Source organism: Ahaetulla prasina, chromosome 1 (assembly GCF_028640845.1).
Source record: "Ahaetulla prasina isolate Xishuangbanna chromosome 1, ASM2864084v1, whole genome shotgun sequence".
Taxonomy (NCBI): Eukaryota; Metazoa; Chordata; class Lepidosauria; order Squamata; family Colubridae; genus Ahaetulla; species Ahaetulla prasina.
This window is the reverse complement of record NC_080539.1, coordinates 6,442,277-6,457,563: the sequence shown is the minus strand read 5'-3', so window position 1 is coordinate 6,457,563 and position 15,287 is coordinate 6,442,277. Positions and strand designations below refer to the sequence as shown.

General features: G+C 45.2%; 1 protein-coding gene across 5 annotated transcripts; it reads right to left on the bottom strand.

Moving 5' to 3' along the window:
- Positions 1–340: 340 nt before the first annotated feature.
- PRR11 (proline rich 11) lies at positions 341–15,196 on the bottom strand. Of its 5 annotated transcripts, none has more exons than XM_058164081.1 (10): positions 15,029–15,196; positions 11,655–11,851; positions 10,254–10,395; positions 9,031–9,153; positions 7,797–8,021; positions 4,404–4,502; positions 3,790–3,902; positions 3,619–3,678; positions 1,422–1,518; positions 414–628 (listed from the first exon to the last, which is right to left on the bottom strand). In XM_058164081.1, exons 2-10 carry the CDS (start codon positions 11,762–11,764, stop codon positions 560–562), a joined length of 1,038 nt encoding a protein of 345 aa, XP_058020064.1. In that variant the 5' UTR covers positions 11,765–11,851; positions 15,029–15,196; the 3' UTR covers positions 414–559. The 5 variants fall into 5 exon arrangements, 4 of the variants coding, with proteins under 4 accessions (XP_058020060.1, XP_058020061.1, XP_058020062.1 ...); XR_009152813.1 differs by having other exon boundaries at positions 491–628; positions 1,422–1,510; XM_058164077.1 differs by lacking the exon at positions 1,422–1,518 and having other exon boundaries at positions 341–628.
- Positions 15,197–15,287: the final 91 nt, after the last annotated feature.

Genomic DNA, 15,287 nt, shown 5'->3' with positions numbered 1-15,287 from the left:
GTCATCCCCCCACCCCCAAAAAAAACCCACCTCCTTTTTAAATATATATATATATATAGAGAGAGAGAGAGAGAGAGAGAAGGGATGTGTAAACTTTGTGAAAGACCTAATTCCCTCCAAATTAGGCGCAATTGCAAAGCTTTTAAAGTCGAAGCAACTTCATTAAAGGAGGTTTTGAACGCCCAGTGGGATTAAGAAGTTAATGTCTGGATATGTTTTAAAACAGGGATCTCCAACCTTGGTCCCTTTAAGACTTGTGGACTTCAACTCCCAGAGTCCCTCAGCCAGCAAAGCTGGCTGAGGAACTCTGGGAGTTGAAGTCCACAAGTCTTAAAGGGACCAAGGTTGGAGACCCCTGTTTTAAAAGAACTTTTCAGCAAGGCGTTGCTACAGAATATTGTTTTGTTAAAAAAAAGCAGGTGGGAGGGAGGGAAAGAAGTATATTCCAGCATGCGAAACGCTTCCCCAAGGACATCTGTGATTCTCCGTCCATATTGCTCCCCCCTCAAGCAGCAATGTATCCATCGTAGAGGTGTTTGGAGACCACCAGGAGATTTTTCTAGCTCTGTTCTTCAAAGCTGTTTCTTGTAGGGAAACAGGAAGGAGAGGGACTCTTCGGGTGAGCCAGCTGTAAAAATAAAATGAATAAATAAAACAGCTTGCAATTGGGTTCTTTCTTCCTTTATTTGTAACCCCCACGTTGTGGTTTTTACAAATAACTCAAGGTGGCGAACAGATCCAACACGCGTGCCTCCTCCTATTTTCCCCACAACAACAACCCTGTGAGGTGGGTTGGGCTGAGGGAGAGGGAGTGGCCAAAAGTTACCTTGCTGGCTTTCATGTATTACTTGGAACCCTGACAACAAGTTTACTTAATAACCATCTTAAAGGTAAAGGTTCCCCTCGCACATTCGTGCTAGTCGTTCCCGACTCTAGGGGGCGGTGCTCATCTCCGTTTCAAAGCCGAAGAGCCAGCGCTGTCCGAAGACGTCTCCGTGGTCACGTGGCCGGCATGACTCAACGCCAAAGGTGCACGGAACGCTGTTCCCTTCCCACCAAAGGTGGTTTCTATTTTTTCTACTTGCAGTTTTTACGTGCTTTCGAAACTGCTAGGTTGGCAGAAGCTGGGACAAGTAACAGGAGCTCACCCCATGACACGGCAGCACTAGGGATTCGAACCGCTGAGCTGCCGGCCTTTCGATCGACAAGATCAACGTCCTAGCCCCTGAGCCACCGCGTCCCTCAATAACCATCTTACTAACTGAAAAACTGCAGGGATTAACTTAAAAACTGCGGAATGGGGCAAAGGAAATTTTGGGCACAATTGAGGACTTCCGATAAAGGCATTTTGTCTAATCTCCACTGTTCCAATTTTCCCAGGAAATCAAGGGAGAGCAATACACGTTTTGGGGTGGCCTTGCCTGGAATTTGCGCCGGAGAGCCTGGGTCATGAGTGGGGTTAATCCTGTGCCAGTCTCAATGTTTTCTTTGTTATTCATTGGGGTTCCCCCTGGACTCCTGGTTAAAAAAAGAAAAGAAAAATAATAATGCCACATTAGGGGTAGTTCTCGACCTATGACAGCTCATTTAGTGACCCTTCGACGTTAAAACGGCGCCGAAAAATTGACTTATGACTGTTTTTTCACACTTACGACTGTTGCCGCATCCCCTATGGTCAAAATCAAAATTCGGACGCTTGGCAAATGACTTGTAGTTATGACGGTTACAGGGTCACGTGATCCTCTCGTGACCTTCTGACAAGCAAAGTCCGTGGGGAAAGCCAGCTCCACTTAATGAACGAGTTGCTAATTTAAAGACTGAAGCGATCCACTTAACAACGGTGGCAAGTTGGAAAACAGGGTCGAAACTGACTTGGCAAATTTCTCACTTTAGTAACATAAATTCTGGTTTCAATTGTGTGTCGTAAGTCGAGCACAGAGTAACAGAGTTGGAATGGATCTTGGAAATCTACTGCAACCCCCTGCTCAGGCAGAAGACCCTATACCACTTCAGATATAACTATTAATAATAATGATTCATCTCAATAATTAATATTAATGTTATTAATAATTAATAGTTCTGTATTACTGCAGTACAGGAGGTCCTCGGCTTATGACTGTGAGAGTAGAATTTCTGATGTTAAGCAAAGCAGTTGCTAAATTGCGTTAAGTTTTATGCCTTTTTTTGGCTAGAGTAGTTAAGCAAACCCCTGCAGTTGTTAAGTGAATCATATGGTCTTTAAGTGAATCTGGCTTCCCCCCCCGTTGACTTTGCTTGCTAGAAACCAGCTGGGAAGGTGATTAATGGCGATCACATGATCCTGGGATGCCATGAACATCTTATATACATGCTGGTTCCCCCACGCCTAAATTTTGATTTAGACCGGGGGGTCTCCAACCTTTGCAACTTTAAGCCTGGAGGATTTCAACTCCCAAAATTCCCTAGCCAGCAAAGTTGGCTGGGGGATTCTGGGAGTTGAAGTCCTCCAGGCTTAAAGTTGCAAAGGCTGGAGACCCGATTTAGACATATTTTTCGTATTTTTGCAAAAAATAGTTGTACAATCGGGTTCAGTCACACGATGACTCGCACAACGACCGCATCACTTAACAACTGAAATGCCAGACTCAGTTGTGATCATGGTTGAGGACTATGTATACAGGTAGTCCCCGACTTATTGCAGTTCATTTAACGACCAGTCAAAGGTACAACGGCGCAAAAAGGGACTCGCAACCATTTTTTCACAGTTACATTTGCAGCATCCCCAGGATCATGTGATCAAAATTCAGACACTTGGCAACCCCGGTTCGTACTTACGACGGTTGCAGTGTCCCAACGTCATGTGATCCCCTTTTGGGACCTTCTGACAAGCCAAGTCAACGGGGGGGAAGCCAGATTCACTTAACGACCGAGTGACTCACTTATCCACTGCAGCGATTCAATTTACAACGGTGGCAAGAAACGTCGTAAAATTGGGCCAAAACTCGCTCAACAAATGCCTCGCTTAGCAACAGAAAGGTTGGGCTCCAAAGTGGTCGTAAGTCGAGGACCACCTGTATATTTATTTATTTATTTATTTATTTTATTAAATTTTTATACCGCCCTTCTCCCGAAGGACTCAGGGCGGTGTACAGCCGAAATAAAATACAGAGTATATACAATTAAAAGAGATTAAAATAAACTATTACTAAATGGCCGGTAATGAAAAGATTTAAAATTTAAAATGTTACTAAAACCCCAATTTAAAATCCACTATTTATGCCAGTCCTGCTTGAATGAATAAATATGTTTTTAGCTCACGACGGAAGGTCCGAAGATCAGGCACTTGACGTAAGCCAGGGGGGAGTTCGTTCCAGAGCGTCGGTGCTCCCACAGAGAAGGCCCTACTCCTGGGGGCCGCCAGCCGACATTGTTTGGCGGACGGCACCCTGAGAAGGCCCTCTCTGTGGGAGCGTACGGGTCGGTGGGAGGCATAAGGTAACAGCAGGCGGTCTCGTAAGTACCCGGGTCCTAAGTCCTAAGTATAGATCTTTGAGGTCATCTTCCACTGGATGTCACTATGCCAACTGGCATCCCCTAACTTTGTTGGTAGAGGGGGGGAAAAAAACCCTATTTATTTACCTTTTAATAGCAACTTTTTTCAAGTGTTTCCGGAAATCTAAACCGTCTCTGTTGGGAGTACTAAAAGGAAGAACCAAAAAGGACAGATGGTAAGATCAGAAAATCGCTCAGTGGCCCAAATTAAAACATCAAGTCATCTCCCGAAATTTCACACGAGGGCAAATGTCTTACTTGAGAAAATTTGTAACGCAAGGAAGGGGCTGGGGGGCCTTGGGCTGGAGACGGATGCTCTGAAGATCCCGGAGAGTAATCAACGCCTTGCATCCCTTGGACGTGGAGGTTTCCTGAAACAGGAAAGGGAGATAAATTGGTACCCCTGTTCTCAGAATAATAGAATAACAGAGAATAACAGAATCACAGAATTGGAAGGTGTCAGATTATTCAAGAACTGGCAGAGACCTGGTAACAAGGTCAGCCAATGAATAGGCATAGCAACTAAGTCAGCCCATAGGAGCTGAGACAGACTAGAGCCAGGGCATGTCTTAGTCTGCAGCTTCTGAGTCTGTGCTGAGAATTGAAACTGAAATTAAGCAGTCTGTGTCTGAACTAGCCTGCTCTGCAGAAATTAAACTAACTGTTCTCTCCTTGTAAGAAGAATCTATATTGGTATTGTACTTTCATCTTCATGTATTGTTTTATATATATAAAAAAGTTAACGAATCCTGCTGCATCAATCTGCCTGTGTGTGCTTTCTGGATTTAATTTCTTACGTCGAGGACTACCTGTATGTAGAAAGCAGCTTATCCAAGCTGCAAGCGTGCTCGAACATCTCATTTCAGGATTACCTTGTCCATCGCTGCTTCACTCTTGGTCTTCTTCAGTTTTACGTTGAGCAGATCCTGAGCTGTTATTTGTAGGGGAATCTCTTTTTTTAGCGGGACATCCTGAATTTGAGGAGAATAAATGGGGAAAAACCAATCAGAATCCATGAATCACTCAACTGTGAAAATAAAACGTTTTGTTAGGGAGTGGCTTGGAGCTGTTCGATTGGCTGCATTGAGCAAAGGGTTGGATTTGTGGGGTTTTGAACGCTTCTTCCGATCCTCGTTGCCATGTCTGTCACAATTTTGATATTTGAAACCAGGTTTCTGTAGATCCCAGGTTGGCTGGGACCTCGGGAGTGCTGGGTAACCAATATCCAGAGTGTTGTGACCCAGGCCCAAGTAGGTAGTAATAAACTTAGTCCGTGGAAACACAAACTTTATTCGAGCAACTGGGAATTGCTTCATTCCCAGCATCGTTCAACTCAAAGTAAAACAAATGCCTCCCAACACAAATTCCTCAGTTATCTCACAAACCTCAGTCCAATTAGGCAAACTGCCAAAGGCCCTTTCTGGCAAACGTACAGAAGCCACAAAAACAAACACGTACACGAAGCAGAGGACGAAGCTGAAGACGCAGCTACAACATTTTTTTTCCGGCAACGCTGAAACGCCGGTGCTGGTCTGTTTTAAGCCTTATGGGAGGACCAATCATCTCTTGGCCCTACTCCCGAGTCGTCCTCTCTGCTTGAACTGCTCTTCCCTTCTGGCAACTCTTCTCATGCGTGTATTAGGAACAGGCTCCTCCTGTTCCTCTGCCTCACTACTACCAGTCTCTGGAGGCTCTGGAGTCCACACCTCAATTCCCGATGGCCCTGGCCTCACCTCAGCCTCATCACTGTCTGACTCTGTTGCCAGCTCCGTAGGCTGTTGACGGACCACAACACAGAAAGACCCACTTTCTCCTAACAGGCCTCGTAAGAACTTCCATGTTTTTACCCAGCTGCCCAAACACGACAAACCTTCTGAAGTGAACTCAAAAGATTCCTTTATTAGAAGTGCCAGCAACCCCTGCAAAATTTTCTCTCTCATCGCAGGCTAACAAGTCCGCCTGGCTGGAAGATGAGTAGTTGTCTGCCACATCTCCTCCCCCTGCCTTTATCGCCAGAGTGGCTCTTCCGTCCCATGGACCGGCCCAGAGATTTCCACTGCTCTCCTCTCCTCTGCCTTCTGCATGTCAGCGGTTTCTCCTCTTCATCAGCCACCTCCGGACCTGGGGGCTGTTGACTCTTCATCTGGGGGCTGACGGAGGGTCCAGGCTCCGCCTCTGTCTCTCTACCAGCTCCATTCCCCTCTTCCCCCTCGGAGCTCTCAGGTTGGCCTGAAGCTGATCCTGACTCCCACGCCTCTTCCTCCTCTGATTTGGGTGCAGGAGGGGCTGGTGGCCGAGGTCATAACATTCCAGAAGTGAGCATCAGACTGTAGAATTGCAGTAGAACTGCCTCACTTCAAACAAGACCAAGAATCACCAAGTTATTTGAAACATATGGACAGTTGAGGAACAGAATAGCTCAACGCAATATGTTTATTTTTATTTATTGATTTACATCCCACCTTTATTATTTTTGTAAACAACGCAAGGGGTGACCAGACACATTAATGCTTCCTCCTCCTATTTTCCCCACAACAACCCTGTGAGGTGGATTGGCTTCGCTCAAAATCACTCACCTGACTTTCACGCCCAAGGCAGGACTAGAACTCACCTGGTGATTGGCCCAAAGCCATCCAGTCAGCTCTCATGCCTAAGGCGGGACTAGAAGTCACTGTCTCCCGGTGACTGGTCTAAAGTTATCCAATTGGCTCTCATGCCTTAAGGCGGAACTAGAATTCACTGACTCCTTGTGATTGGCCGAAAGTCACCCAGTCGACTCTCATGCAGAAGGCAGGACTACAACTCACCCTCTCCTAGTGATTGGCCTAAACTAAAGTCACCCAGCCAACTCTCATGCCGAAGGCAGGACTAGAACTCCCCATCTCCTGGTTTCTAGCCTTAGTGACTTTACCATTGAAACGTCCCTGCAGTTGTAAAGCAGGCGGGGTATCAAACACCCGTTTTGTTGGCACGACCATATGGACACTGCAACAGTTGTAACTTTGGGGACAGGTTGCAAGTACCATTTCTTCCGTGCTACCTTAATGTTGTGTCTCATCCGATCTCACCACAGCCGAGGCCTTCTTATCTGCTTCCGAACACGGAGGAATGTTCTAGTATGCCTCCCGGCCCCAGCCCTGGCTCCATGCCCAGACAGGCTGAGGACGAAGAAGTACCTCCAGCCCCCAGCTCTGGCTCCATGCCCAAACAGGCTGAAGAGGAGGAAGTATCTCCAGCCCCCAGCTCTGGCTCCATGCCCAGGCAAACGGAGCAACTAGACCCCTCCCCCTCCTCCACAGCATGTGAGCCTGAGGGAGGTCAATTGCCAACAGCTGCCGACTGGAGTGACCCTCGCATCAGAAGACTTGATAGGCGGAGGCAACAGAAGGAAGGGAGGGGCAGGCCTGGATAAGTGCTGAGTCATGGAGCCACACCCCATGGCCTATATAAAGGATCTGCTTTCTGGCATTCTCTGAGTCAGGCAAAGTCTAAACATATCTTGCTGAAGTCACTTTCTGGTCTCCTGCCTGCCCTGAGGACTTTGCTAGGACTTTGGCAGAGCTGCAGAGGCACACCTGATTCGGATTTCCCTGACCCGGCCGTCAGCGGAGGAGTGGGACACGACACTTAACTCTGAACGGTTGCTGAAGGAGCCGTCATTAAGCGAGGACTAGCTGTCCTTGGCGTCTCTCAATGTACTAAATCGTAGTCTGCTGGTTTTCGTGCAGGTCAGCCTTTCCAAGCGTCACAAGGTCTTTCGTTTAGAAAAGAAATTCCCAAAATTACCATATTTTTCAGAGTATAAGATGCACATTCCCCCCCCCCAAAAAAAAGAGGGTGAAAATCTGGGTGCGTCTTATACTCCAGATGTAGCCCCACCCAGCCTCTCAAACGGAGGTTTCAGAGGCTGAAAAAAGTCTCTGAAACGGAGCTTCAGAAAAAAAAGCCTCAGAAATGAAGCTACCGAAAAAAAGCCTCCGAAGTTTCAGCAGCTTTTTTTCTGAAGCTCTGTTTCGGAGGCTTTCAGAGGCAGAAAAAAATGTTTTTTTCTGAAATGGAGTTTTAGAAGTTTCAGGGGAAAAAAAGCAAAGCACAGAGCTCACAACCAAGGAACCTGTTGCTAAAATTCACCTCTGGGAACAGCTGATCGGGGGTATTCCAGGAAGCCGATCCACCCATCAAATAGCTTTTTTCTTATTTTCCTCCCCAACAACTAAGGTGCATCTTATACTCCGAAAAATATGGTATTTTAATGTCCATCTTACCTTTGGGTCACTCCGTCTTTTGAATACAAGGGGTGCTGGTGGAGGAGGCGGCGGCAGCAGTGGGGGAGGCGGCGGGGGAGGCGGCGGGATGGGAATCTGTAGATTTTGCAAAGGCAAGGGGGTGGGTTGTGGGACGCCGAGTTGCGCATGTACAGAAGCTGATAATAGGTTTGGAGAGATCTGGCAAGGCAGGGTTCCCGCAGAAGCCGCAGTGCCTCCATTCTGCTTAAGAAAGTGGGGGGAAAAAGATTTATTTAATTTGCATTAATAATTAAATTAATTAATTAAATATTAATTTATTTAATTGTACAGGTGACTTATAATAGTTCATTAAGTGGCTGTTCGAAGTTACGATGACACTAAAAAAATGTGACGTTATGACCGTTTTTCACCGATACGACCTCTGCAGGATCCCCATAATCATGTGATCAAAATTCAGAGGCTTGGCAACGGACTCATATTTATGACGGTCGCTGTGTCGCAGGGTTATGTGATCCCCCCCTTTGTGACCTTCTGACAAGCAAAGTCAATGGGGGGGGGGGAAGGGAAAGCCAGATTCACTTAACAACCGGGTTACTAATTGATCACCTGCAGTGATTCACTTAACAACTGTGGTGAGAAACGCCGTAAAACGGGGGATAACTCACTTAACAAATGTCTCACTGAACAACAGAAACTTTGGGCTCGGTTGTGGTCGTAAGTCAAGGACTAGCTGTATTACGATTAAAATTTCAAAAATATTTTAAAACATTAAAGCGGAAAGGAGTAAAATATTAAAAGCACTAAAACATCGAAGTCAAACGACATTTAGAAAAAGCAAGATATTAACATAGTTAACAAGATAGCCAGGAGGCTAGACCCCTGGCACACTGGGGGCAATCCTTGACTTATGGCCGATAACTTAGTGACTGTCTCAAGTTATGACAGACTCCCTCCGAAAGCTACTTACAACCCATTCTAAAGTTATGACTTCAAACCACACACCCATATAGTTATGTGACCACATTTTGGGCCCTTGGAAATTGACTCGCAGTTACGACCATTTGCAGTGCCCCATGGGATCTCAATTTATCATTTTCCCCACCAGAAATTGTCTTTTAGTTCTGGCTTCGTGATTAAAACTATAAGTTTGCTTAACGAGACATCGTGTTTCCCGGTCTTTGGAATCATAACAGATGAGCGACCCAATCTGATAGGGTTGGAGTAGCTGCAACCGTAGTAAGGGGTAACTAACTTGAAGAGTTGACTGCAGCTCAGCCACTTCCCTCTTCAGGTTTTCGACCTCAGCCCTGAGCTCCTTCAGCTCCTCCAGGCAGGTGTGTGAAGGAAATGCTGTGCTCACAAAGACATGAAGAATCTGGAAAGAGAAAGGAATAACGTTTCCATAGGATTAGAGGAGACGTAAAGGAAATGGGGTTAATTCAAGCATTGTTTTCTTTTTGATGTAGTGGATAAGATGCTATTTTAGACACCAGGAGACCGTGAGTTCTAATCCGGCCTTAGGCATGAAAGCCGACTGGGTGATTTTGAATCAATCACCAGGAGACAGTGAGTTCTAGTCCTGCCTAAGGCATGAAAGCTGACTGGGTGATTTTGAACCAATCACCAGGAGACGATGAGTTCTAGTCCCGCCTAAAGCATGAAAGCAGACTGGCTAACTTTGGGCCAATCACCTGGAGACGGTGAGTTCTAGTAGCGCCCTAGGCATGAAAGCCAAATAGGTGAGTTTTGGCCAGTCACCAGGAGACGGTGAGTTCTAGTCCCGCCTAAGGCATGAAAGCTGACTGGTTGACTTTCGGCCAATCACCTGGAAATGGTGAGTTCTAGTTCTGCCTTAGTCATGAAAGCCAGCTGGGTGATTTGGAGCCAATTCCTCTCCCTCAGCCCAGCCCACCTCACAGGGCTGTTGGTGTGATGAAAAAGAGGAAAATATTACGTACCGTATTACTGATAGAAGGGAATATTTTTTAGCTCAGAGCATTTTTATAACACCCCACAGTATTATGCACGTTTGCCGCCTTGAGTTACTGATATATTAATAAAGACAGAACCACCACCACCAAATAAATAAATAAATTTGCATTTTAGGCCCTGCAAAAGAAACCTTAGTTGGGCAAGAACCAAGTCTATTCCAAGGAAACCTGATTGCCGTTAAAATCCTTTATGACATCTTCGGTCAGGGGAAAGTCCCAAAAAGCTGCTCATGGACTGAAATCAAGCCTCCCCATTAATTTCACTTGTCGGAAGGTCCCAAAAGGCGATCACATGACCCTGGGACACTGCAACCGTCTTAAATACATGCCAGTTGCCAAGCGTCCCAATTTTGATCACGTAACCATGGGGATGTTTGCAATGGTTATAAGAGTGAAAAACGGTCATATGTCACTTTTTTAGTGCCAAGTGGTTACTAAAGGGTTCCCCTCCCTGTAGGGGAGCCTCGATAGAAAACGAACTTACTTGTGCAACGTGTCTTTGGAACCACCAACACCAACTAACCCCGGCAGCCAGGATATGTTTGAGTGTTTCTGATAGGTCTCTAAACGCTAAAAGCCAGGAAGAGAATGGCCGTCTTTGGCTATGGAGGATAACCGGACACCTGCTGAAGACAACAGCCAAGTATAAATTAACATTTTCTTTGCAACAACCATGTGGCTCAACGGACTAAGTCTGTCTGTTATTAACACAGCTGTCTGCAATTACTGCAGGTTCAAGTCCCACCAGGCCCAAGGTTGACTCAGCCTTCCATACTTTATAAGGTAGGTAAAATGAGGACCCAGATTGTTGGGGGCAATAAGTTGACTTTGTATATAATATACAAATGGATGAAGAGTATTGCTTGACATAGTGTAAGCCGCCCTGAGTCTTTGGAGAAGGGTGGGATATAAATGCAAATAAAATAAAATAAATAAATTAAAAAAATTATGACTTTCCAAGCCAGCTTCCGATAAAGCAAAGTCAATGGGGGGGAGGGGAGACGGTTTTGCTTAATGCCGCGACAATAGGTTGTAAAATGAAAGACTTATTTAATCCATCGCTTAGAGATGGAAGTTTTGGTCCCAATTATTATCTTAAGTCAAAGACTCAAGGACTTCAGTTGCTCTTAGAAGATGACTTGGATAATTTGAGAAGATTTAATGAGGTTTTTTTTCCCCCCCTCCTGAAGATTTTTAAAAGGAACCAACCTGCAAATAACTAAGATTTATTAAAATTGGCTATTGGATAATGGACTTCAAAGATTGGAGTAATCTAGTGGATGAACTTGGATTTGGACTGTTAATGTTATTCAACAGAACATTCTACAAGACAAAAGAAGAAAGGTGATAGAAAAAAAGAAAAAAGAAAGAATGTTAAATAAGACTTTAAAGCAACCGAACATTAACCAACAAGCTATAATCAAAAAATACAGCTAGTCCTCCACTTACAATAGTTCATTTAGTGACTCTTCAAAAGTTACGACGATACTGAGTGATTAATGACGATTTTTCAATTACAACCTTTGCAGCATTCCCCGTGATCAAAATTCGGGGGCTTGGCAACTGGTTCTTATTAACAACCACTGCATTGTCCCAAGGTCATGTGATCACCTTTTGCGACTTTAACGGGGGAAGCCAGGTTCACTTACTAACCGAGTCGCTAACTTATAAACTGCAGCGCTTCGCTTAACAGCTGAGGCCAAGAGAAGTTGCCAAATAGGGCAAAACTCCCTTAAACAATGTCTCCCTTCACAACAGAAATCTTGGGCTCAATTGTGGTCATAAGTCGAGGACTACCCGTGCGCGGGTTTAAGGGGAAAAAAAATACGTTGGAAATTGCAAAATGTGACTTGGAAATGCTAAAAGCAACATTAGAAACGCTTACGTTGGAGGCAAAGCTTTTGAAGGAAGACTGGAGGACGATGTGAACGCAGTATGTTTTTTTCCCTTGGACGAGGATTTTGTTCTGGATCTCCGTCGCTTCACTCTGGCCATTTTCTGCAATCCCAGGCTAAACTATATCCTTATTCCTGTCATTAGCCTGAATTGTTTGAGGAGGCACAACACATATCAGGAAATCACCTACAATGAAATCAGGTATCTTTATTGCCGTGTTTTGACAAGTCCTTAGAATTTTTTAAAAAAAGAAATAGCGTACTTTTATTTTATTTATTTATTTTTTATTTATTTTGTCACAACAGTATATACAAGCATAAGCATGAAAGTAACTATATAATATATAAGCATATATATATATATAAGCATAAGCATGCAATAACTATATCAATTGCATATAACGAAAGAAAAAGAATAGGACAGGAATGGTAGGCACGTTTGTGCTCTTATGCACGCCCCTTACGGACCTCTTAGGAATGGGGTGAGGTCAATAGTAGACAGTTTTTGGTTAAAGCTTTGGGAATTTTGGGAAGAGACCACTGAGCCAAGTAGTGTGTTCCAAGCATTAACAACTCTGTTACAGAAGTCGTATTTTCTGCAATCAAGATTGGAGCAGTTAACATTAAGTTTAAATCTATTGTTTGCTCTTGTATTGTTGTGATTGAAGCTGAAGTAGTCTTTAACAGGAAGGACATTGCAATAGATGATTCTATAAGTTAAACACAGGTCTTGTCTTTTCGGAGTATAAGACGCACTCCCCCCCACAAAAAATGAGGGTGGCAATGTCGGTATGTCTTATACACCGAATACGGCCATTTTTGGCCTCCCGAAACCCCGCCCCGTTTTTGGCAAAAACAGGATGCACAGAGGGTTTGGGAGGCCTGTAGAGCGCTCCTGGGGGCTGGGGAGGGCAAAAACGGCATGGGTGGGGAGTTCGGGAGGCTCAAAAACAGGCCCATTTTTCATGAAAATCCCCGCTCCCAGGCGCACTCTGCAGGCCTCCCAAACTCGTGTCGCATTTTTCATAAAAACGGGCCAGTTTTTTGCAAAAATGGGATGCGCAGAGGGTTTGGGAGGCCTGCAGAGCACTCCTGGGGGCCAGGGAGGGCAAAAACTATTTTTTTTCTTGTTTTCCTCTTCAAAATCTTGGTGCGTCTTATACTCTGAAAAATACAATAGTTTGATGCAGCAATTCGTTATGGCAGTGGCTTTCAAATTGTGGTCCGCAGACCCCGGGGGGGAGCGCTGATGTCACAGAGGTTCCCTGATGGCTTGAAGAAATATTATGATTTAAATCCTGAGTTACGGTAAGTCTTGGGGGATCTGTGGCCACAAAAGATATTTAAAGGGGGATCAGGGGTGGAAAAAAAGGTTGAGAACCACTGCATTATGGGGGGGAAAGGATAATTAAACGACATATCTAATTATAGGTAGCCCTCAACTTAAAACCATTTGTCTGAAGTTACAGCAGCACTGAAAAAGTTATGACTGTTTTCCACGCTGACGATCGTTGTACCCCCCCCAATGGTCGGATGATTAAAATTCGGACTCTTGGCAAATGACGTGTATTTAAATGACGTGTAACCATGTTCCAGGGTCAAGTGATCCCCTTTGGCGACCTTCCAATCAGCAACATCAACGGCGAGGCTTGATTCACTTAACATCCGTCTTACTAACTTAGCAACTGCAGGGTTTCACTTAACAACTGTGGCAGTACTGCAGGCTACTTCTGCTGACTGCCAGCTGCCTGCAGCTTGGCAGTTCGATCCTGGCCAGCTCAAGGTTTACTCAGCCACGGCTGAGTAAACCGAAAAAATGGAAGGGGTCCTTTCAGAGGTCAGTAAAATGAGGACTCAGGTTGTTGGTCCTACCAGGCCCTAGTAGGTAGTAATAAACTTGGTGGAAAAACAAACTTTATTTCAACAGCTGGGAATTACTTCCTTCCCAGCTTCCTTCAACTCAAAGTAAAACAAATGCCTTCCAACACAAATTTCTGTTATCTCACAAACCTTAGTCTAATTAGGCAAACTGCCAAAGGCCCTTCCTAACAAATGTCCAGAAGCCACAAAAACAAAGAGGTAGACGAAGCAGAAGACGCAGCTATCAACATTGTTTTCCGGCAAAGCTAAAACGCTGGTGATGGTCTGTTTTAAGCTCTATGGGAGGGGCCAATCATCTCTTGACCCTACTATTGAGTTGTCCCCTTTGCTTAAGCTGCTCTTGCCTTCTGGCAGCTCTTCTCATGTGTGCGTTAGGAACAGGCTCCTCCTGTTCCTCTGCCTCACTACTATCAGTCTCTGGAGGCTCTGAAGTCCGCACCTCACTTCCCGATGGCCCTGGCCTCACCTCAGCCTCATCGCTGTCCGACTCAGTTGCCAGCTCCGCAGGCTGCTGGCGGACCACAACAGTTGGGTGCAAAAGGCTGAGTCTGTAATGTGCTTAGAACATGCTGTAAAGAACTGTGAAGCTGTATATAAGTCTAAGTGCTATTGCAGGCTAACTCTGCTCACTGCCAGCAGTTCGATCCTGATCGGCTCCAGGTTGACTCAGCCTTCCATCCTTCCGAGGTCGGTAAAGTGAGGACCTAGATTGTTGGGGGCAAGAGGATGACTCTGCAAACCACTTAGAGAAGGCTGCAAAGCCCTGTGAAGTGATATATAAGTCCAAATTCTAGTGCTACTAACCCAGTTGTTAAATGAATCTGGATCCCCCATGGACTTTGATCAGAAGGGCAAAAAAAGGGATCAAATAACCCCAGGACCTCGTAAGGGTTATAAATATGAACCAGTTGCCAAGCGTTTAAATTTTGATCACACGATGCTTGGGGAGGCTGCAAAAGTTGTGACTTTGAAAAAATGGTCCTAAGTCATCCTTCTGCCACCGATTGCCTCCCAACGACCCGTGCGCTCCCAGAGTGGGCCTCCTCAGGGTGCCGTCGACCAAACAATGTAGGTTGGTGGCCCCCTGGGGGAGAGCCTTCTCTGTGGCCAGCCCTGTGGAACGAGCTTCCTTCGGGATTACGACAACTCCCCGACTTCTGGACCTTCAGACGTGAACTGAAGACTTTATTATTTCAGTGCGCTGGACTAGCCTAAGAATAAAATGTTTTAACTAAATTTTAAGGGTTTTTAATGGGTTTTTATTATTTTTAGTGATTTGGCCATGATAATATTTAGTTTTAATTGGGTTTTTAATGCTTATTTATTATATTGTTTTTTAATATGCCTGTGAACCGCCCTGAGTCCTACGGGAGATGGTGCGGTATAAAAGTATGATAAATAAATAAATAAATAAATAAATAAGTCACTTTTTTTCAGTGCCGTTATAACTTTGAACGGTCACTAAATGAACTGCTGTAACTACCTGTAAACCACTGCCCAAATTCAGGGTTGACCCATCCCGTGGACAAACGACTGGATTCCCACGACGCACTGAATTCCGTTGCTCACGTGTCGTGCGAACTTGCCCCCAATGAGCCGAGATTTTATGGCAGAAAAGGGTTTCCTGTCCAGATCAGGCTTCCTCGGGAAAAACCACCCGGGATCAGCAGCCTCCCGAGATGCGAGTAGCCACGTCTGAACGCGCCTGCAGCATCGCTCACGCCAACCAATTCAAACTCCGC

Bases quoted from the DNA above. Each gene is read 5' to 3' on its own strand.
- PRR11 (XM_058164077.1), bottom strand. From the start codon at position 11,764: ATGGCCAGAGTGAAGCGACGGAGATCCAGAACAAAATCCTCGTCCAAG. The intron at 10,396-11,654 runs GTAAGCGTTTCT...TGTTGTCTTCAG, and splicing joins TCAAAAGCTTTGCCTCCAAC to CAGGTGTCCGGTTATCCTCC. The intron at 8,022-9,030 runs GTTAGTTACCCC...CACTTTCTTAAG, and splicing joins AGCTGCAGTCAACTCTTCAA to CAGAATGGAGGCACTGCGGC.